The 23,278-nt window shown below is 34.5% G+C and overlaps 1 protein-coding gene and 1 pseudogene across 2 annotated transcripts; both read left to right on the forward strand.

The window, feature by feature from the left end:
• The first annotated feature begins 2,546 nt into the window (after nt 1-2,546).
• LOC106061447 (SLAIN motif-containing protein 2-like) lies at nt 2,547-10,922 on the forward strand. 2 transcript variants are annotated; one of them, XM_056038908.1, is made up of 10 exons: nt 2,547-2,967; nt 3,970-4,115; nt 4,223-4,369; nt 4,499-4,645; nt 4,776-4,811; nt 4,971-5,039; nt 6,579-6,686; nt 7,562-7,904; nt 8,747-10,098; nt 10,399-10,922. In XM_056038908.1, the coding sequence occupies exons 1-9, from the start codon at nt 2,687-2,689 to the stop codon at nt 8,811-8,813; spliced, it is 1,344 nt and encodes a 447-aa protein (XP_055894883.1). In that variant the 5' UTR covers nt 2,547-2,686; the 3' UTR covers nt 8,814-10,098; nt 10,399-10,922. The 2 variants fall into 2 exon arrangements, with proteins under 2 accessions (XP_055894883.1, XP_055894884.1); XM_056038909.1 differs by having other exon boundaries at nt 6,582-6,686.
• Nucleotides 10,923-21,809: 10,887 nt separating this feature from the next.
• Nucleotides 21,810-21,947, forward strand: LOC129927936 (U1 spliceosomal RNA; annotated as a pseudogene).
• The last annotated feature ends 1,331 nt before the right edge of the window (nt 21,948-23,278 follow it).

Raw genomic sequence — 23,278 nt, forward strand, 5'->3', positions numbered from 1 at the left:
TTTCAGAATAAAAAATTTATTTCAATCGTATCAGAAAAATGCTTGGCAAAATGCTGATTTCTGAAAAGGAATGTTGAACACATAAGTTGAGTGAATGTTATACACATCTATTAAATAGCTATTCTGTTGGTACGTAACTAATTTTCTTGTACTCCCCCTTGGACTCCATGGTTCTAGACATTGAAGCTGTATTTTCATATCTTTGAGCTCCACATATAAATTCAAGCTCAACCTTTTCTGGACATTTGAAGATATTTAGTCTAATTTAGTTGATCTCATCAGCTTTTTTTGTCTCTTTTAAAATCGTATAGCTTCTGAATTTGATCAGTGTGTGCTATGTTAGGTTTGCGGTATACGGATGTATGAAAACGCGACATGAAGAAAGTGGAGTAAATGCAGCGGCGCCTGGTGATTACATATGCCCAACCTGTGACCGCAGTTGTGTATTAAGGATTGGCCTCTTTAGTCTCACAAGAAGTTGCAAAGGGAAGGCATCTTCTCTCGCGACGTAAACTGATGTTAGGCTTGCTATGTCAGGTGTGCTATGTCAAATTTGCTATGTCAGGTGTGCTATGTCAAATTTGCTATGTCAGGTGTGCTATGTCAAATTTGCTATGTCAGGTGTGCTATGTCAAATTTGCTATGTCAGGTGTGCTATGTCAAATTTGCTATGTCAGGTGTGCTATGTCAAATTTGCTATGTCAGGTGTGCTATGTCAAACAAAATACAAAGGTGCTTACAGTCATTCTGGTTCTACTATCTTTACGTTGTTTGCTAAAACATTTATAACCTTTTACCATTACAAATGCACTTTCAGATATGGGTTTTACTTACATAACATTTCCATCATCTCATGGAAATTCTTTATTCAATAAAGACTCGTTGTTAATATAGTTACAAAATGTCGAAAATTCTGCTTTTATAGAAACAGTCCGTACAATAATTCCTTTCATTGTTTTTCTTCTTTGCATCAATCATAGCAACGACTTCCTTGTCAAATGTTTGTGTAACCGGGTGTTCTAGTTTTCCAATTTTCCAATCCAGATAAATTCTTCATACTGTCTTTTAAGATGTCCAATATCGGACTTAATTTCATATACTCATTAAATTAAGTTACAAATTTCTATTTCGTTTCAATACAATAAGTTGAAAATAGTCGACAACAAAAGAATACAGTTTTTTTTTGCTATTAAGTGACTAAATAGTCCCCATTAGGAATCATCAGAACCATTCTTGGCACTAGCCAAGAATAAAAAAAAAAATCCCCTAAAATATATTCGATATGATATATTCGACTGACACATTGTAACATTTCCTTCTTTTACAGAAAAATGAAATAACATCATAATCTTCATAAATCTCAACGGCCACTTATATTTCCTTTCCAGTTCTACAAAATTGACATTAATTACATGTGAGATTTCAGTAATATTTTATGCCTGAAGAATGTCGTCTTTTGTTAAACAGTGACTATTGGTTGGTGTCCTGTTATTACGTTGCTAGCTACAAATTCAATAGGTGAGATGTTTTGTTTGTAAAATGTTTTACATGTTTCGGATGTTCCTTCAGAGTTGAAGATAGTTTACTTCCTAGTCCAAACCTCCCGCAGGACGACGGGGGATGGGAGTGGGCAGGATTTGAACCCTCGACCATCGATAAATTCGAACGACAGTCCAGCGCGCAAACCGCACGACCAGGCAACCAGATTAAAACATTTATTTGAATCAAAGCAGTGTTCATATACATACATGCAGCTGGTAGGCCCATACATCTGAAAGTAAGGTTTCACGTTTTCCTTGATATATTAAGTATGATATTGCATTTTAAACCTTTTGGTAAAATTTCATAAAAAGATCTAAATATGTTTAGTCGAAATGAAAAAAAAAAAGTAAATATCTATTTATTAATTGTAAATAACATGTTCCAATATTTAGCCATTGTCGTTTATTTTTTTTAATTGTCAGTTATTCCCAAAGTGCATTTTTTAAAATTTGGGTGTCACCGCCCTAACGGGCGTCACCCGGTGCGGACGGCACTGGCCCAATATATCGTCTCCTCTGTAACGACCGCTTCCACACGAACGCCACTGTAAGATTCTAAGAACGCCAGCTGGTAGATCTTAAATGTATGTAACACCAGGAAGTAAAGAGGTGCGGTGGCTTAGCGGTAACGCGCTTCGCTTCCGAACCGGGGGTCCCGGGTTCGAATCCTGCTGAAGACTGGGATTTTTAATTTCGGTATCTTTGGGCGCTTCTGAGTCCACCATCTCTAACGGGTACCTGACATTAGTTGGGGAAAAGTAAAGGCGATTGGTCGTTGTGCTGGCCACATGACACCCTCGTTAACCATGGGCCACAGAAACATATGACCTTTACATCATCGCCCCATAGATCGCAAGGTCTGAAAGGGAAAACTTTACTTCTATTTTTTTTCTCCTTACCAGGAAGAAAAGTACCCAGACCTACATATATAATATAAAACAATGAAACTGTGTTTTGTACTTTCGATATGCCTAGATCCGCCTCCGTTTATTTACTAACAACTGCGCATGCGTGATTTAGTTTTCAATATGGCGTCATTAGTTAAAGTTTTCCACATCAGTTAAACAAAAGATTTTAGATCTATAATTTTACAATTGAAGTTGTGTTCATAAACAATAGTACGTTTACAGAGTTAAGCAGATACTATGGACAACACAGATGATTTTATAGATCCACAGCTTGAAGTGAAAAAGCTTCAAGAACTCGTCAAAAAATTAGAGCGACAGAATGAAGTGTTGCGGAGAAGTAAACAAGGAGTTGGATCCCAGCTACAAAATGGTGAAATAGATTTTATAAACAAAAACAACAACCTTAACTCTGAGGAAGACTCTAACGACGTCCCGAAAAACAAATATAGTAATAAACTGGTTCTTGAGGATTATGAAGATGTTAACTTTTCAGATTTGTCTGTTGAAGATGAAAGCTGGTAAACTAATTTTTAGTTAAATTTTTTAATCTATCTAGATTCTAGATCTACTACTCTACTAAACTCTAGTCTAGTCTGTACTACTCTAGAAAATTAGATCTATTTAAATCTATTTATAGTATTAAAGTATTCTAATTCTAAACAAGTAAAGTTCATATATAAATGAAATCAGTTTTGTGAGCTAGAAATTTACTACTAGATCTAGATCTAATACTAGATCTAGATTCAAGATATCTACTAGAATAGATATCTATTAAATTTAATATAATAAGTAGAGCTATCATCTACGAAACTTCAACTTTGAACTTTTGACCTGGGGGGGGGGGGGGGGTCTCACCCAGCTAAGCCCGCCTTAGCTCGCAACAAGCTCTTCTCTCACTTGTTCCATTGTGCTCAATGTTAGGTCAAAACTCCACAAATTAAATCATAAGTTTCTAACTGTTAAACAGTCACGATGCCCGATGTTTATATAATGTAACATAATTTAAAAGAAGGCTCAAAATGAATTACTAGAATAAATGCATTGATAATTATCTGTCAATCAACTAATTTCTTACACTAAAAGTAATCTAGAAACATTTTCTTACCCTGGTCTCTTAGAACTTTTTTCTACATGGTGCTCATTGTCCCTGTCAATCAACACACTCTGGCAGCCTCGGGGATGTGCTCCCAACACCTGCATGTGTTGTTTAGCAGAAAAAGTTCTGGCCCTGACAGTCATTACATGGTGCTGTGTCCGGTCTGCCCCAAAACTCTAAATAGGCTGAGACTCTAACCCAAGCCTAAACTAATGCTACTAAATCTTCTGTGTCTGCCCAGACCTTCAAGTATCTAATTGCCCTACAGGTTTAAATCTGTATAACACTGTTCCTACCCTTTTTCTCTACGCTGTCGAGTCTTATGGGTGAGCCGTGAGAACACCTTTGAAACTAATTAACAATACAACACCATGACACCAGCATCTGTATCATAATACAAAGGTTCGCTATTACTATATAATAGGTTGTATACATCTCCAAAAGCTGCTAGTCCACAACAATCTCAAGAACAACTCCTGTCCTGGGTTCGACAAGACTTTGACCATCCAAGTCCAGAGGTGCAGTCTTCAAGAAGGGCTCTTATCAGTAAATTGGATGAAGCTGCTAGAAGTAAGCAGTCCTATGTTGCTATTTTGTGCCAGGCTCCTAATATTTGCATTGGTGTTTTATTCCAACTTACAATGACGTGACACATTTGAATCCTACTTATTTTTCAGTGAAACACAGTTCTAGTTCACCAGTTATAAGTAGCCAGCCGTATGCCAGTAGATCAGCTTATGCACTGAGTAAGTCTACTGAGGAATCTGGCCAAACACCAGTGATTAAAAATATTTTACCAAGAAAATCTGGATTGGCTGCTCCTGGTGAGGAAGTCAATTTATATTACTAATTTGTTCTAAATATTGACTGTCTGTCTGAAAAATGACTGAAGAAATATTCACTTCACTGATTATAAATTTTGTTTAAATGTTTTTTGTTTTTTTTTACAACAGGTATGGGTAAATTGGCATTTGACTCTGGTACTTACACAAGACAAAAACGAACAAATGCACCTATGCACGGAGAAGGTGATCCACCTCAGGAGCTTATAGCATCAGATATTAGTGAGATTGAGATACTTGCTAAGCAACAAGAAGAGAGTGAGTACTATCCAAAGTTATAGGAAGTAGTTTTGTTTTCTGTTCATTTCTCCATCATATCATTCAATATTTAGCTTTTTTATTTTCAATGTAGTTTCTGTTCTTACGATGGTTACTTTGTATCTTATAGGTTTGAGACAAAGTATGACTCCTGCTAACAGAAAAGGTAAAATAAAACCATCTTCATTCTTTCCATTGTTAATACTCCATTTCTCTATGTAGATTGTGTTTAAGCTCTAACACCTTTATTTATGTTTAAATTTTAACTTTTGTTGAATCATATTGGACATACTGCATTTGACATGAGATTTTTTGTTTTGGATAGCTTTGAGAACAAAGCAAGGACTAATGGAAGGAGATAACGGTGCAAGGTTAAGCCCTAGTCGTTTTGATGGTAAGTTTATTTTTGCATATTATACATCATTGGTTTTCCCAATTTTTTTGTCTACAATGCAACACTTTGCAAATACAGATTATATACTTTTTATGTAAAAACTTTATAAAAAAAAAAAAAGTAAATTTCCCCTTACAAGCTATAGGGCAGATGATTTAAAGGTCGTCTATGTGGCCTACTGTTAACGAGGGTGTTTTGTGGCCAGCTCAATGACCAGCCATCTTTACTTTTTTCCAACTTGAGTCAGGTATCCATTAGAGCTTGATGGACTTAGAGGTGGCCTAAAGATCTCAAAATTAAAATCCCAGTCTTCTCAAGGATTTGAACCCGGAACCCTCCGGTTCATAAGCCAAGCACTTTGTCACTCAGCCTCCATATTAAAGATTGGATTATTTTTTAAAATAACTGTTATTATCATGGGTTCTTTAAGCTTATTATTGTCAGTTCCATTATTGGTAAATTTAATACTTTTATATTTATATGATCTTGCAACAAGCTTGTTTTTTAATCTTGACTTCACAAAAAACAGGAAGAAAATCTCACTTTTCATAAATGTTTTGTTTAAAAAGTTTTTTCTAAAAAAAAAAAAAAAATTAAAAAAATAGACATTTATATTTTTGTTTCAAAATGCAGTCTCTAATTAAATCAAAAAGATTTTCCTATTCACTTGCATTTAAGCCTACAAAAGATGGATCCTAAAGACAGGAATAGTCCTCACTTATTTTTAGAAACTATTACACTTTAATTGTGCTCACTTATTTTTAGAAACTATTACACTTTAAGTGTTCTAAAAATACTTCGGATACTTAAATTAATTTTTTAAAAATGTGTATGTATGACTGGAGAACCAATAAAAGTATTTATTCAACTGATGAAATAACAAATTGTATTTTTTTTTTAAATCAATAGTTGCCTGATTGATTTGTATTAGTAATAAATCAATGTCTCTTCTCTGATTACACACATCTGTATCTCAGCCCCAACATTTTCTTGGTCGGGAGCTTGAATTTTTCCTCTATTTACTTTCAAAAATATTTATAAGGAAAATGCTGACTCTATACACAACTTTATATTACTTAGTTTACTGATTGTCCCATTCTTCTTCTCACTTAAAACAGTCGACAAGGAATATTGACTTAGATTTTATTTTGTTTGCTGTCCTGTCAAACCATCTGCTGTATTTTTACCCCAACTATGTGTGGATAACAAAGAAAAACAGTTCTCCTGTTAGGCTTCGATATGATAGGGTTAATCAGGAGGTGAAGTTGACTTGGACAGAACAAGGTTCATGGGTGTTTATTTAGACATACTTGGATAGAAGAGAGTTAAGCAGCAGTATGCAGACTTGGACAGGAGAGGTGTAGGTAAAGACATAGACAGTGTTTATTTTAGCTTCTTACCTTTAAATCCCCAGCTAGCAACTATTAATCTCTTTCTTGTTCGTGTTTAGGATTGAAAATTATTTTAATGTTTTCTGTTAGAACATACATTTTTTTTTTTTTAATTTTGAAATAATCTTTTGTAACCATTAAATTCCAGTAGAAGGGGCTTACATTTCCCATCACAGAGGTAGCCTGGGCTCAGATCACAGCACTCCACCAGACAGTCCACACAACAATCAGCAATTCCATCTCAACAATTCAAATGGTTAGTCCAATTTTAGTTGTTGCAGGTTTTTAATTGAGGCAGAATTAATATTAATGTTTGTGATTTATTTAATTAAAAAAACCTGTTTTAATTAATTTGAAATTTTAATTAATGGTTTGAAGTAGCATGCTGAGAAAATGTGATATATGGCAGGTTCAGTTATTTTGATCAGCTTGTCACATTTAACTGGATGTTACAATGAGCCATAAATGTATTCATCACTTGAACGTGATGCAGGCTCAGAAAGAAGATGCTGACTCTCAGACAATAAAATGGCAGCTTGAAAACTTAATCGGTTTCACTGTGTGTAATATAAGCAAGTAGAGGAGCTTCTCCTTGTAGAATGTTTCAGTAAAATTAGTAAATAAAAAAAGTAAAGTTCCCCTTTCAGATCTTGCATTCCATGGGAAAGATGACATAAAGGTCATCTGTTTCTGTGTCACATGGTTAACAGTTCAGAAAGCCCTCAACCACAGCGCCTCCTTAAATGTAAAAAATGTGACTTAATTGAAAGAAATGTTTGTATTTTAAACTAGAATTACAATTAACACTCCATTCTCTTTGTGACTCTTGTCTCTGGAAGCTACTGAAATACTTTCAAATTGTTTTAGACTACTATTTTTAGTCTTTATTATGTTAGTAGTTAGAGCTAGAATTTTTTAATGTTTCAATTATCAATAAGCTGGTTTTAACGTCTTGTTTGTATTTACTGAGTAGATGGGTAGAATTCATTAAGGATTAAAGGTACGACATTTCCTATAGTCTACCCATGCGCCAAATAAATTTATCATAAATTATCATATAGACTGAATGTTTTTAGTTAAGAAAACTATAACAAAATGTGTATTAGCCAATAAATATTTTTGTATTACTAGACTCCAGAGGACGTCGGAGTCTTCCAACAACACCAGCTTTACAGTACAAGTCCCATAACTCCAGTGACTCTAGTCTAGAGAGGCACAGTGTCAATAGTGATGAGATGAACCTGGCACCAGAAGCTAACAGGACCATGTCCTCCAGGTTACAACAGCCCAGCTACAGGGCCAACAACAACATGACCCCTAAACGAGTTGTCTCGTCGGGCTTGCTGCCTGGCCTGGCCCAGCAACAACAACAACGCGGAGTATCTCCCCAGAGAACAAGTGGCTTGCCTACTCCTAGGCGGCAGATAATGAGGCCCAACTCTGCCACTAGATCTTCTTTACCCACATTTAAAAGGTAGTTGAGGCTTGAAATGTATAGGATGGTATCTAGGTTAAATGTGAACAAGTTGTTCTTTGTGTATTTATTTGTGTCCAGTTCTATGTTTGTTTATAGTCATCTTTTAGCACTTGCAGAGAAAAAATAATAATTTTTAAACGAAGCAAATTAAATTTCTTCCTTTATTGATAGAAAGTGAAAACTTTGAGGGAAAAAACACATTTTTAGCATTCCTTTTGTTCTCCACCCTTTTTTTAGTTTGAGATTTAGTTTTGTAAATGATAATGAAACAAAACCAACTGGTGAGATAGAATAACAATACAGTCTTGTCTTCTTAAGAAAGCTTGTGAGTCACCATTGACTGCTAAGAGTTAGCTGAGTTCATTGTTTAATAGATAAGTCTATTAAATACGTAACACTGACCTAGCACACTTATTTTTATATGCTGATATGATCTTTCCTACAAGTGAGGTCAATATAGCAAAGTTAATGGTGTGAATGTTGTTCATATTTGCATCTATATTGTTATTGTTACAGGTAGTTACGCTGAGGTGGTCAATTGTAGTCAAACTGAATTTCCATTTCATTGGACCAATCAAAATGATTTTATCTTATAAACTGTTATAGAATTTCCATGTCAACACCAGTCTTTTTAAATTCCTAAAATTATTCCAAAGCTTTTGATTGCCCTTGATTTTTTTAAAGCTCTATAATAAGCTTGATATTATGTTATTAAAAAATTGCTTTTAAAATGCTTGATATTATGATAATGCTTTGCACCATATTTTTATAATTAGTTTCAAAGTTGTTTTTTAAATTAAATAATTTACACTTTGTTCCCATATTTATTTTCTCCCCAGAGCTAATGCTCCGTCACCTAAACCAACAGGACGCGTTGAGGAAAACTGGAAGGATGGCTGTTTTTGACTGAAGCAATCCTTTGTCTGCTTTATATGTGTGACATGCTAGTAGAGATATATGTGTTACAAGATTAAAGACACTGAAGAGAACATAAAAACCATTTAACTTGTTCCAGTTACAAGCAGTTTGGATTCAGTATCAAAAGATTCCCTTTACTGGCTGACCTGGATATTACTTTGACATTTTGTGCCTACATTTCAATGACTTAACATTGTTACTGGACAGGTTGGTCTTCGTCTGATCATCTGATACAAATTTCATAGAAAATTTTGTTGACCTCTTTATGTGAACACATGAAAATCTTTAAAAAGTATCAGAAAAATACATATAAAATACCTTGTGGTATTGAGGCGACATTCTGGAACGGATTCGGATAATTTCATTTGGTATGAGTAAGAATGCCTGATATTTTTATGCTAGGTCAGCCTACGATTTTAAATTATTATGAACCTCAACTTATAAATAGATTTGGAAGTAAATATCTTCCTTTAACCATTGAAGAGTAGTTGGTGCTAGGAAGACACGCTTACACATTTGCATTTTAAATCGTTATATTGTTTGGGGCTAGGAAGAAATGCTACACTTTGTATATAAATAGTTTAACATAGAAAGTGGTTATTTACATTGAAATACATGAATCTGTGTAAGAATCAGCAGTGATACTCCATAGAGGCTAAGTATTTAAATAAGATAACTGGATGGTCACATACCATAAAACATAATGCTTAAGTGCTTGTGGTTAGGTCTTGTCTTGAAAAAAGAAATTACATAATTTTAGGGGGGGGGGGCCATCTACATTGAGAAATAAAGTAGCTCTGGCAAGGAAAGATAACTTTTGAAACATTTCTATAGTTTGGTTTAGCAAGTCTCTACCTTAGAGACCACAAGCTCTTGTATCTACTTTGAAACAATTTACACAATTTTATAAATCAGTTTATCTTTTTTTTTTTTGTCAAGTTATTTACAAACTGGCATTTAAAAAAAAAAAATGCCTCATTGCACTATCACAATGAATGCACTCTCTACCTAATGGTAAATTCTCAGTGCTGGTGTTAATTGGGGGTGTTATTGCTTTAGATCTTACCAAACACTCTCAAACCAAAGTGAACACTTTTGATATAATTATACAATATAAGTATCCTTTGTAACTGGTTCTGTTTGACAACCTGAAAACACAAAAGAGTTCCAGTATGGCCAGTTTTGAATTCATACTGTCTATGCATTTGAGTGTGTATTTCCCTCATACTGAAGAGTTTACATAGTGTGATGTGATGGATGAGCTTGATGGTAGGTAGATTGTGTTGGATGAGCTTGATGGTAGGTAGATTGTGATGAATGAGCTTAATGGTAGGTAGAATGTGATGAATGAGCTTGATGGTAGGTAGAATGGGATGAATGAGCTTGATGGTAGGTAGAATGGGATGAATGAGCTTGATGGTAGGTAGAATGTGATGGACGAGCTTGATGGTAGGTAGAATGTGATGGACGAGCTTGATGGTAGGTAGAATGTGATGGACGAGCTTGATGGTAGGTAGAATGTGATGGACGAGCTTGATGGTAGGTAGAATGTGATGGATGAGCTTGATGGTAGGTAGAATGTGATGGACGAGCTTCTTTCCTTGAAATCAAACTTGGTGCTTTCATATTTTGTTGGCCAAACAATTTTTTCTTTTGTCTAGAAGCAAATTTTAAACTGTGCGATGCGCATGTTAATAAAATATTGCCCTGGCGCTATCTGGACTAAAAGTATTTTATGCCATGTTCATCCATTACGTGCATGTATGTGTGTATGTGGCAGAGACCTTGATGCTTGGGTAATAAAGCTATAGACTTCACTTGTGTTTTAATGATTAAGTTCAACTAGATACCTACCTGACATGACATTTCTAATGATACACTCCTTGATATCCCTGTGACATTTGATTTGAATACTGGTTGCATGCTGGGAAGACTGGCTAGAAAGACAATTTTTGTTTGCTTTATGCAATGTTGTAAATTATGACTGGATAATGTAGATAAACATTTTTTGTTTGTTTGTGATGTCATTGTTCTAGAATAATAATGTTTACATGTGAATTGCCCTCTTTTTTTGTTTTCCACTTTTTATTTTTACGTGTATGGCCTGTACGAGATCTCAGACTATTTATTACGTACGTGTTATGATCTATTTTTGCACTTGACTGGTGCCTTGAAGACGGTTGCAGTTCTCAAACATTTGTCAGCTTACACAATGATAGAATTGGGATACAAATAATTGAAATCTAGACATGCTTTTCTTTTTCTAAATGGTTTGGCCTAATTACATTGAAACATTATTTATTAACATTATACAGGTTATTTCTTCACATTAGAACATTTTGGAAAGACTTATTCTGAAATTCTATTGTAACATTAAAAAATTATTTTTTTTTTTTGTGTGTGCAATTTCTTCATGGCAACAGTCTTTAAAAAAGATGCCAATTTTGTTTTTTGTTTTATATTTATTTTTTAATGCATTTGATCTTAAATTATCTTTGATTTTTTTAGGTTTATAATTATAAACATTACATAGCTTAATATGTCTACATTAGAACATTGGATATCATATTTATTACACCATGCAACATTAGTGTAACTTTTTTTTTTTTTTTTTTTTTTTTTTTCAACTACTTTATGGCAACAGTCTTTAAAAAAAGATTATAATTTTGTTTTTTGTTTATATTTATTGATTAAGGCATTTGTTCTTAATTTTTTAATGTAGGTAAGCAATAACTTGATGCATTCAGTGATATAGTCCATAGTTATAGGCTCACTGCATGTGACAGAGACAAAAAAAATATTTTTTTTTGATACTCATAAAACTGAATTTAACAAAAATTAATCTCATGTAGCTTAATTTAAAGAAAAAAAAAAACTTTACTTGTTCCAGACTTTTTATGTCCAGTAAACTGTTACTTAGGTTTTACAAAGTAGCCTGCAAAAAGTTATTCCTTGTCATTATTGAGGGGTAATTTTTGTTGGCTTTTATCAACAAATGTTCTGTTGATTATTAGCGGTAAGGCTAGTGAGTCGAGACGAAAGTTAAGAAATATTTTGTCGACTTTGTTTACTATGATCAACATAAGCTCAATTTCCAAAAGAAAGGTTGTGTTTCATCATCACAAGTTAATTTTTTCATTGCCAGTGTCACTCAAAACAACATACATTTAGGATGTGAAACAAATCAATATTTCATAACAGAGGTGTCCTGATCATGTTCCAAATATGTTCCACGTGTCAGCTTTGGTCATCTAATATTGCTGATGTCATCGAAAGTTGCTGTCATTCTGTGATACTTGTTTTTTTTTGGTCATATCAACATTTAGTTGTCGCTTGCTTGGTAGATTTGTTACATTTCTTATTTGACTACTCACTCACATTTTCAAGTTTGATCTGCATACCTTCAAACTAACTGCTGTGTGCTCTTGATAACTAGGTTGGTATTGGTACAGTATCATGTAGTCTCTCTTGTCGTTGTATCTTATGTACACCTTAGAAATCCTGCGGCTTTGGTCTGAAAACAATTTGAAGAGGTTGGCGCTTGTGGTGAAAGATATAACACAGGATTGCACAAAGTATTGAAAATTCTTATGAATGGTTCTTATATTATTTTTTTTATTTATATTACTTTCTATTAATTCCATAAAACAGCATTGCAGATACAATTTGTTTGTTTATCTTTGTCTTATGAGCGTGAAAATAAATGGTCTCTGCTCCCTGATAAGAAATACTCAAAATAGAGAAAAAAAAAAGTGCTTAAAGTACCGCCACTTGTGTCATTGGTTCCTCTCAAGTAAAGCTGCACTTTTTTTTTATTGTCACTTGATACAAGATGTCCACCAGAAATAGTTGTTTTTTTTTTCTTGACACTGTAATGCACACTACTAAAAAAATTTTGTAGAATAAATTGATCTACAAATGTTTTATACTTCACCAAATTATTTCCCTTTAGTGGCTTTCAAATGACAGGTCCAGAACCTTTGTTCTAAATAATGAAGGAATTTGTCTTATTGTAGTAGTTAGGGTTGTAGAATTGATCAAGAGCAGAGCCAGTCATATAGAGTTTGTTTGTGGAGAGAGTAACACAGTATGGGCTTGAATGACTTTAGATCTAGGATTAAGTAAACTCACATTGTGCAACTCTATCCACCTCATTCCCCCACCTCCCACCCTCAAACAGCTAAATGATAGATCTTAAATAGTGTTTTCTACTGCTGGCATTGTAGGACTTTGTACTGGTGTGGTGGGTCTGTCTAAGCCAAGCTGTGTGTTGGTGGCTTCTGTCTAGTGTATATACTTATATATATATATATATATTGTGTACTTACTGATTTCATTGACTGCTAGACTACAGCATTGAGTTCAATAAACTGTTTGCTGAACACATGACGACTCTTCTGTTGTTTTTTTTGTGTGTTTATGTTTGTGTTTTAGTTTGGATATTATTTCTATGTCTACCAAATGTGTTTAAGTGGCTTAAAAATGTCGTTAAAATGAGCGGACCAGAGTCCTCATAAAGGCAACTTTGATTATGCCATTTGGAAATACTGAACAACTTCAGTGAAAGTAGTTTATGATGTCTTCATTCTGAGACATGAATAATGAATAAAAATATAGAAAATTTACAATGACTTCGGTCACAATGGAGACACACAATACAATAATTTGCCAGTACTCTTAATTTATGTTAATCAATGCTACATTGTATCTCTCTGTACACATCACAATGTCCAAAAAAAAAAATAATAATAAGTGAGAGTCTTGCTTTCAAACCAGATTGAAACTAGGAATTCCTATTTTATTTTCTGTTTGTTTTGTAGCTGATGAAGGCCTCGTGGCCCAAACGTCCTTTGTTCTACTTGGTCCAGCAGGGTTACATATATGCATGTTTTTCGTATTTTCTATACAGACTTTTAATCCCGCAGCAGTAAATCTTTGTTTTAGGAATTCCTAAGTCAAGATTTTCGTGGGTTGTCTTTCTTAGTCATTTATGACAGCACAAAAGTCTTTCCCAGATACTAGCCGCCTTTCTCTCCCCACCACTGCAGATGTAGGCAGGTGTGTGTACACACAAAAAAAGATGGACAATTCTAAGGTATTTTCCTAACTGCTTAACGTGACTTTATAAATCTGGCTTTTATAAACCCAGTGCTCAAAGCAGCAGGTCGCATGTTTTACCTTAGACTGGGCCTTGCAGTTTGAGAGGAAATTGTCATTCATGAAACTCTATAGTGATGACTAGTTTGTAATTTTGTTGGGATATTGCAGATGTTGAGAAAATCGTGTTTATAGTGTACATTTATTATTAAATTATAAGTGCTGGGTAGTGTTGTTTACTAAGCATTTTTACAACTAGTTAGTGTATTAAATATCTGAACTAAAATGAAAAAAAGTGTCAATGTATTTTAACGATTTAACATTTTTATTTGTTGTGCCACGTAGCACAAGCGCTACAATGGCAGTCAAATTTTAAATAATAACAATATACATACCAAATAACACAAACCAAGATGAGTGCAAATGAAACGTAATAATACTAATAATAAGGCTTGTCTCCGAGTTCAAAGATTAATAAGGAATGCAGTATTTCCCGTGGCTACGCAGCCCCAGCTGTGACCTATATATTTTGCATAACCATTGTCCGCCGGTGGTCGATTGAGATTTTCTTTTCGACGACTGTCATCGGCAGACGATTTTCATTTGGTCTCAAAAGTGTATCACGCGGCCTTGGTAAGTGACCACCAGCTGTCTCGTTCTAAAGCCGCCTGCAACCAGGTGTTCTCCTCTGTGTCAGCTAAGGCAAGTTGACGCCTAAGCTGGTCTTTAAAGCAGTTTTAACCCGCTTACCAGGGGGTTTTGAGTTTGAAACCAACTACTAGGGGTTTTTGAGTTTAAAACCCCCTACCAGGGGTTTTGAGTTTAAAACCCCCTACCAGGGGTTTTGAGTTTAAAACCCCCTACCAGGGGTTTTCGCAGTTATATCCACCTCTTCTATGAAAAAAAAGCAAAAAAAAAAAAAATGCAAACGACTATCCCCAAATTCCAAGAGCACAGTTAAGGAAGATTTTGAATTAAAAAAAAAGAACAATTCCAGAGATTTTTTAGTTTAAAACCTCCAACGGATGATTTTGACGATAAAACTTCCCTTTTCGATATAAAATCTAAAGCAAACTACAGTCACCTAATTCCAAGAGCGTATTCAAGAGAGGTTACACATTTCTACCAGTGGCGGGCTGCATTAATTAAGTGCAGTGAAATTGAAAAACACTAAATTTGGCTCAACAAAGATGGCTAAGACAGATTTTATGAGTCAGTTATAGAGATCGGGTCTAAATCAAGGAAATCCTATGCCAAACTGGGAGTCGACCCCTTAGTAAGATTGTGACAGAGCATCGCTTGAGGTTTGCGACGCTTGTTCTCCGACAAAATGAATTACGCATAATAAGAGTTGCGATGACATCCTAGCACAACTTGGCGCCACACATTCATGGAGGTCCTCAGAGCAGGAAGAGGCTTCCGACATTACCAGTGACAGATTTCTGTGGAAACAGCTTGACGGCAAATGCGCCGAACGGCGCGGGAGGGTCTAAGTCACATTAGGTTTTTGAAATAAAACTTTTTAATAGCAGGGTAATGCACTGTAGAAACCTCAGATTATGCATTTTGTTGGCTTTCAATACCAGAAATAGTGCTTGGTGGCTCACAGCTGTCCCCCAGACCCCTTGCTGACAATGGCGGATAGTCTACAATTTTTCCACTAACTCCAGGAAGAACTCATTCTAGGGCACAATAAACGTCTGCAGAAAGAATGAAGAGTCAGAATGTAATAAAGATTAAGTACACACACACACACACATACATACATATACATTTTTTTGTTCGCCTGGGGGGGGGCGGAAAAAATCTCCCCCCCCCCCGAAAAATAATCCTGGCTACGCCCATGTGTGTACAAATAATTCAGTACTTTGTTATAACAGTTTAACTTTCTAAGTGAACTATTGGTACATAGACAATCAATTAAGCTTCGGATAAAGTTCCGATAAAGTAAAGAGAAGTAACTAACAGATATTCAAACTGCAATACTTGGCCCAAGAAATAGGGGAGGTAATCAAAAGAAATGTTTGCACAATTATTTTAAGGGCCTAATTTTTCACAACTATATGTTTTACAAAACAATATTCAATGTTTTCGATAGAAAAGATTAATAATTGTTAGTAAAATACAAATATTTTTTTATTATAAAAAGATTGTTAGACAAAAATATTTATCATTAAGAATATCTATTATTTTATAATATTGCCAAAAGCTTAAATGTGTTACATTAATTTTTTAAAGACGCCTCTAAACCTAGCACATTTTATCATACTTACCTGGCACAGGAGACTACCGTGGTCACGATGGCGGCAATGTTGGTTCTGCCAGAAGGAAGACCATTGGTCGAACCAATGTCCCAACAGGGCTACCCCTAGGGGTCCCAAAAAGGACGTTGAGAGGTCCCTGGAAGGTAAAAAAAGCACGTATGCGTCGGTCTTGAAAAAAGATAATGAAAAAGGGCAGACCAAAGCTATACCCCCTGAGGTAGATGAAGATGGGTTCGAACCAGTGAAAAGCAAAAAAAAAGGTACAACACCTGAAAAACGTATGGACAGTAGGAAGGGTACCCTTTCCCCCCAAAAAAAAGGCGAAAGTAACACAGGGTCTAGTACATACAAAAAAATTAAAACTACCGGACACGCTAGATCGGAGCCAAGCTCTCCAAGCAAAACAAACAGAAAAAGAACTCTTTCCCTGTCCTCTACCTCAGATGACCAGGGGGAAGGCTCTGAAGTGAGAAGGGAAAGGGGGAGAACGGGAGAGGAAATGGAGGATTCGGAAGATAGCCCCAGCTCTCCCGCACCTCTAGTAATTGATGAGGGGGAGGACCCTGACACACCGCCTAACGCATGAACTACTTTTAAATAGTAGGCACATATACGCACAGTGTCAGATACACACACACAACGCACAACCCACCAACACACAATCATGGCAGACATTACACCTCTTTCACTTAACATTCGAAGTCTGAAAAATAAACAAAAATTCATAGTTCACTCAACTAAAACACGCAAACCGGTTTTTCTTTTTCTTACAGGTATCCAATATCACTTCAATTTTCACAAAAACACACATACATCCTATTTATAAACAAACCCACTTAAATATAAAATCATGGAGGACATCACGATTTTGTCTCTCAACATTCACGGACTCACAAACAAACAAAAATATGTAGTTCACTTATCAAGAAAGTACAAACCAGACTTTATTTTTTTACAAGAGACAAACTTAGGTACAGAACACAAAGCACACACATACACAACAGACATGGGTTTTAAGGAAGGGTGTTTTAGTTATGGTAGCAGATGCCGGGGGGTAGCCATTTTTCAGGTGTCAGATAGGTTTAAAATAGTCCACAACTATAGTGACAAAAAAGGGAGAGTAGTCATTATAAAAGTAGAAACAAGAAATGAAACAATTACACTGGCTAACATCTATGCACCAGCAAAAAGAACAGAGAAACGGGAATTTTTTGAATATTTGAGTGAAAAATTACACGACACATATAAAGGGGATAGTTTAATTTTAGGAGGGGATTTTAATTATATCACGTCCACACTAGACAAGCAGTACACAACTACGGTAAATCTTCCTCCACAGAGGAACACTACTATTAATAATTTCTTGAAAGACATTGAGTTTCAATTGAAGTTACAGGATGCATACAGAAGTGTGAATCCGACAGGTCAGGACACTACTTCGGTGAATAAAGCTCATCCTGTAACTTCCAGACTAGATAGAATTTACGTACCAACCAAGTATCATATAAGTAAAGTTGCTCATCTAGAAGAGTCTCTGCAATATTCAGACCATAAGGCAATAATAGTTACGATAAGTAAGGAAAGTAAAAAAAAGAATAGAAAAACTAGTCATTGGAAATTTAATAATTCTCTTCTAGAAATACCCCTTTTTATAGAATTAATCTCAAACACATTCAAGTCTTGCTTACAAGATACAGACAATCCAAATTTTAACCTAACAACAACATGGTCACTGGTAAAAAATTCAATAAAACAACAATGTCAGGTCATATCAACACTGGTACAGACACGTAGAAAACAAGAACTAGAGAAACTGAAGCACACACTTTTACACGCTGAAGACGAAATAGAGAGAACACAGGCTTCATTAAAACTGGAAGAATTAAACAACTACATCTACAAAGGAGCAGAAGTTAGATGTAGGAACTATTTAAGTCAAGAAGGCCCAAACAAACTTTTCTTGTCGATTGAACAAAATGTTCAGTCTAGTAAATGCATAACAAGTGTTCTTGATAAACACGGCTCCAAAGTTGAAGACGAAGACAAAATTAAAGATGTTTTCATAAGTCATTTTACAAATATCTACCAGATGGAACCTATAAACAAGGAGGCTCAAGAATGGTTTCTAAAATATTGTAAACAGTTGAAACAGACCGACGAAGAACTTTTGGGGACTCCATTTACTCTAGACGAACTCCAAACAGCACTAGACTCGACACAAAACAATAAATCTCCCGGACCGGATGGTCTGACATTTGAGTTCTATAAGATTTTTTTTCCTTTAATAAGCCCTCTACTACTGCGACTGTATAGTGACGCGTTTAAAACAGGACAACTTCCAAAAAATTTCAACGAAGCATATATTACACTATTAGCCAAAAAAACAACAGATAACAGTTCTCCAAGTGACTACAGGCCCATCTCACTACTTAATACAGACTATAAACTACTGACAAAAATGATTTTTAAACGACTTAAACCCTTCATTCCCCAACTCGTAGGACAAGACCAATACTGCACCCACCCCGACAGGAGTATTGATGGAATGACACATTTCATTCGAGATTTTATCATGTACAGTCATGAAAAAAACTCTAGCGTTTCCTTGTTATCTGTAGATCAAGAGAAAGCTTTTGATAGAGTCAGCCATAATTATCTCTTTAAAGTATTAGAAAAATGTAAAATCAGCTCTTTTTTAATAAAATTTATTAAACTAATTTACGCCAATGCTAACAGTAGACTAATAATCAACCATTCCTTAAGCCAATCCTTTCCAATTCAAAGATCTGTTAGACAGGGCTGTCCCTTATCCCCATTTTTATACATCCTTTGTCTAGAACCCTTTCTAGAATCTATTAGGTCAGACCCATCTATCAAAGGAACAAAAATCCCAGGACCCATCCCGGTAGTCAAAGTTAAGGCTTATGCCGACGACACAACATTTTTTCCCTCCTCTGAAAATGATATTAATAACATAGTTAAAAAGTTTACAATTTTCGGCCATGCCAGTGGTTCCAAAATTAATATAAATAAATCCTCAATAATGGGTGTAGGGAAGTGGACATTTAAGGAAATTTATTCTTTTAAACTTGTAAATAAAATCAAAATATGTGGTATAGAATACAATAGTAACCCTTTTTTCTTCTGTGAAGATCAGTGGAAAAATATTATTATTAAGGCATCCAATATAGTTAACATGTACAAGCACACAGGTTCTACTATTTTTGGTAGAGCCATCCTTATAAACAATCTGGTCATCCCAAAGATAGTCTATTTAGCCAATATTATAGAACCCCCTACAAAATACATATTTCAATTAAATAACATAATTAGAAGTTTCATCTTCAAAAACACACTTAAAAACATCAAACATACTACAATCATTCAAAACAAAGAGGATGGGGGGATCAATTTACAAGACATCAAAACTAAAATATGTGCACTCAGATTAAAATTCATAGGTCAAGTAGTTAAGAACCCAGATGATTTCCCCCTTACAATATACTATTATGGTTTGAGATTAAGCAATTTAATTCCAATACAAAACAACACTCCACACTATTTTGGTACAAACTTACATCCTTTTTACAGATCCATTTCAAGAACTCTTTCTGGAAATGAACCTTTAATACACAATAAATATAAAGAAATATACACAACATTAAAAAAACAGTTACAGGAAAATTTAGCTATTAGGATTAAATGGGGAAAAGATTTAAATATAACAGATTTTAAAGACACTTTTACTAACCTTCATAACAAATACATTGCAACAAAAGCTAAAGAAATATCTTACAGACTTATCTTTGGGATGACTCCATTTTCAAAGAAAAAACCTGGTGTAAAATATTGTAAATTTTGTCAATCTGTTAATGGTGACAATGAAAAGCATTTATATCTAGAATGTTCTTTATTTAGTAATGTTAGAAATACTGTAAGAGATTTATTAGAAGGAAATTGTGAAACCAATGTGAATATTAATTTATCTATTCTCTTAAATAAGTTACCTAAAACTAAACACAAGATGATACATAATTTCAACCTAATAATTGTATCAGAATACAGAAACTTAGTATGGAACAGTAGACTTAAAGCTGTGTACCATAATGCCATTTTTAACCCTAATGATTTAGAAATAATATATAGAAATATAGTTGATTTTAAAATTGAACACTATAAAGGCTAACCCCAAATGTAATTTTACATTGACCCATTGTATGTACATATGTTACATATTAAATTAAGGTATTTATTTATTTATTTATTTATTGTTTTCTTGTTCAAGGAATCCTTTATTTTCTATCAATGAATTGGTAGATTCCATTTGTATCATAGATTATCAATTTACAAAGTCTTTTTAAACAATGAAGAAAATAAGTTTGAATGTATGGGTGTGTGGTTTTGTATAAGTAATAACTATTAAAAATTTGCATGTGTATGTATTTAATACATCATTTATTTGCTTTAAAATTATAATTACTAAAAACTACCTATAAACTATTTATTAATTTCTTTTTTCAACAAGAGAGACAATTAGGACTGGAAGATGCAAAGCGGAAATTTCTTTTGGTTACATCCCTTGACCAAATTAATAAATCTTCAAGACAACCCAAACAGGACAGGATTTCATGAAAATGGACCAAATGGACTACTAAATTGTTGAAAAATAAAACAGAAACGGAAAAAAAAAACACTATTACAATAAATAATAATAATAATAAATCTAATCTTAAAATGAGTTATATGCCAAAATGAAATAATTTTTTAAGCTCTTCACACACACACTTACTTTGTGATCTGTACTTAAATAGAAACCAATTTGCTTCATTATATGTACATTTTTGTAACTCTAGCAGACCCCAGAGAATGTCCAAGGATATAGGATAGAGGTCCTTTGTCTTAGGTTCTTAAGGGAAAAATTGTTGCAAAAATAAAAATAAATATAAATATAAATTAAAATGAATGCTAATGACTCATAAGTCTTTAAAAAAAAAAAAAAAAAAATTTAGTTTGGCAATACTCATTTTAAGGAACACCTTCAAAATTTTTGTGAATATTTTTTTTTTTTTTTTTTTTTTTTCACCAATTTCTGGACATTTGCTGTCAACTTTTTATGGACCGTTGCTGTCACCTATTTCTGGACATTTGCTGTCAACATTTTATGGACCGTTGCTGTCACCTATTTCTGGACCTTTGCTGTCTTCATTTATTTGGAACTCTGCTGTCATCATTTTCTGGACCCATTCCTGTCACCATTTTATGGATCTTCGATGCAGCCTACTCCGCGATCATACTGAAAATCCTGGAACATGACTTTGATAAAAATGTCTTTTTTTTATTTATTTATCTATTTTTTTTTTATGAAATTTTCCTTGTGTTAATTATTAATTTAGAATGATGTTTTGTGTTCTTTCTTTGAAAAAAAAAAAAAAAAAAAAAAAAAAAAAAAAAAAAGAAGCCCAATAAAGAGGCAAGAGCCCAAAAAAGAGGCAACGCCCAAAAAAGAGGCAAAGAAAAGAGGCAAAAGCCCAAGGATTCCTAGGATGTACTAAGCTAGACAACTGTAGTCAAAAGCTAAAAAGCTGAGGTTTCCTAAAAAAAAAAAAAAAAAAAAAAAAAAAAAAAAAAAAGATGGCGGTTCTCCCAGGTCGAGGCTTACCCATTGCACTTCGGGTGGGCTGAACCCTGCGATCACCCCAAATGTGGGTGACTCGGGTGCGTAATTTTTGCGTATGGGGAACTGCGTTCGCGCTATTCCCTAATAAATAACATCAACATAGATATTAAGTATGGAAATAAGTTTATGCTAGATTATTCTGCAATGCAACTTTTAATTGCTAACTACAACATGCAGAATTGATACTAACACTTTATAATGACAACCTGAAAAGTACTTATTAGACATGAAATATACACTATTAAAATATTGGAGTCATTAGATCCATTTGTTATAGGTCTTGATCTACTTGGTGTGTCAAGTTTGCCGTTTCTGTAGCAATTGTGGTTTTACAGGGTGGGGTCGCTACCCCCACGTTATTAATAATAACATAAAAAATATTGTGACCTGTAATCTAACTAAAAATCAAACAAGTTAATCTACATGTATGACATGAAACGAAGTTCTCCTTGGTACCCAATTAAACTATGCAAAGACTTGTGGATAAAAATAACATGATATGTAGACGTCAATAAATAATAAACTTAGAAACGCAGTAACAAAAACGACAAATAAATTGTACCACGAGCGTGTTAATCGGCTATCGGTTTTTTAGACACTGAGTTTTTCTCACTAGAACTAAGAAGATTTCTTTAGGATCGCCGTTTTAATTTGTACTAGAAAAACAAAACAAACAAAAATTGTCAAAACGAAAATTCTTCTTTTCTACAAGTTATAGATATTTGGCTCTTCATAACTAAAGAATGTTGGATAAAAAAAAACGACATTATGTATGAAATGGTAAATTGTGAAGTGGTAGTGTATTAAATGGTAATGTTTAAAGTGGTAGTGTATTAAATGGTAATGTGTAAAGTGGTAGTGTATTAAATGGTAATGTGTAAAGTGGTAGCTAATGTGTGACATAGTAATGTGTGAGAGTATGTGTTTCGTTACCCTGCTGCGAGCCGGTCTTAGGCCGATTTGGCCGATTGCTCCAGTAGGGCCCCGCGCCTGGCAGGAGCCCCGCAATTTGCTTAAAGCATATCATTATCAGTCATGGCTTTTGTTACAGGTTTGTAAAGATGTAGGCTCTTAGAGGGTAAACATTTTAGTGTAGGCCTATCCTACGATTAACGTAACTTCAATTAACTCACTGGCGCCTATTGCGTTTGAGTCGCCTCCTATGCATGCTGTATAACAAATGTTAGTATAATGATCTAATTAATCGTAATAGCTGAATGAGCTGTACTGTATAGAAATGCCTGGGCCGATTTTGACATCCAGTCCGCCCCTGGCATGAATATATATTAGAGATGGGAAACGAACCGAACCCGAACCGAACGAACCGAACTCGAACCTCACTTATGACCGAACCGAACCGAACCCGAACTTTGAAACTGCTTGGTACGAACCGAACCGAACGAACCCTCCTTTTC

The sequence above is a fragment of the Biomphalaria glabrata genome, chromosome 8 (genome assembly GCF_947242115.1).
Source record: "Biomphalaria glabrata chromosome 8, xgBioGlab47.1, whole genome shotgun sequence".
NCBI lineage: Eukaryota > Metazoa > Mollusca > Gastropoda > Planorbidae > Biomphalaria > Biomphalaria glabrata.

What these genes read in the sequence shown, in the direction of transcription:
- LOC106061447 (XM_056038908.1), top strand. Translation starts at nt 2,687, where the DNA reads ATGGACAACACAGATGATTTTATAGATCCACAGCTTGAAGTGAAAAAG. An exon ending in ATCTGGATTGGCTGCTCCTG is followed by an intron (nt 4,370 to 4,498) that starts GTGAGGAAGTCA and finishes TTTTTACAACAG; the next exon opens with GTATGGGTAAATTGGCATTT. An exon ending in GACTCCTGCTAACAGAAAAG is followed by an intron (nt 4,812 to 4,970) that starts GTAAAATAAAAC and finishes TGTTTTGGATAG; the next exon opens with CTTTGAGAACAAAGCAAGGA.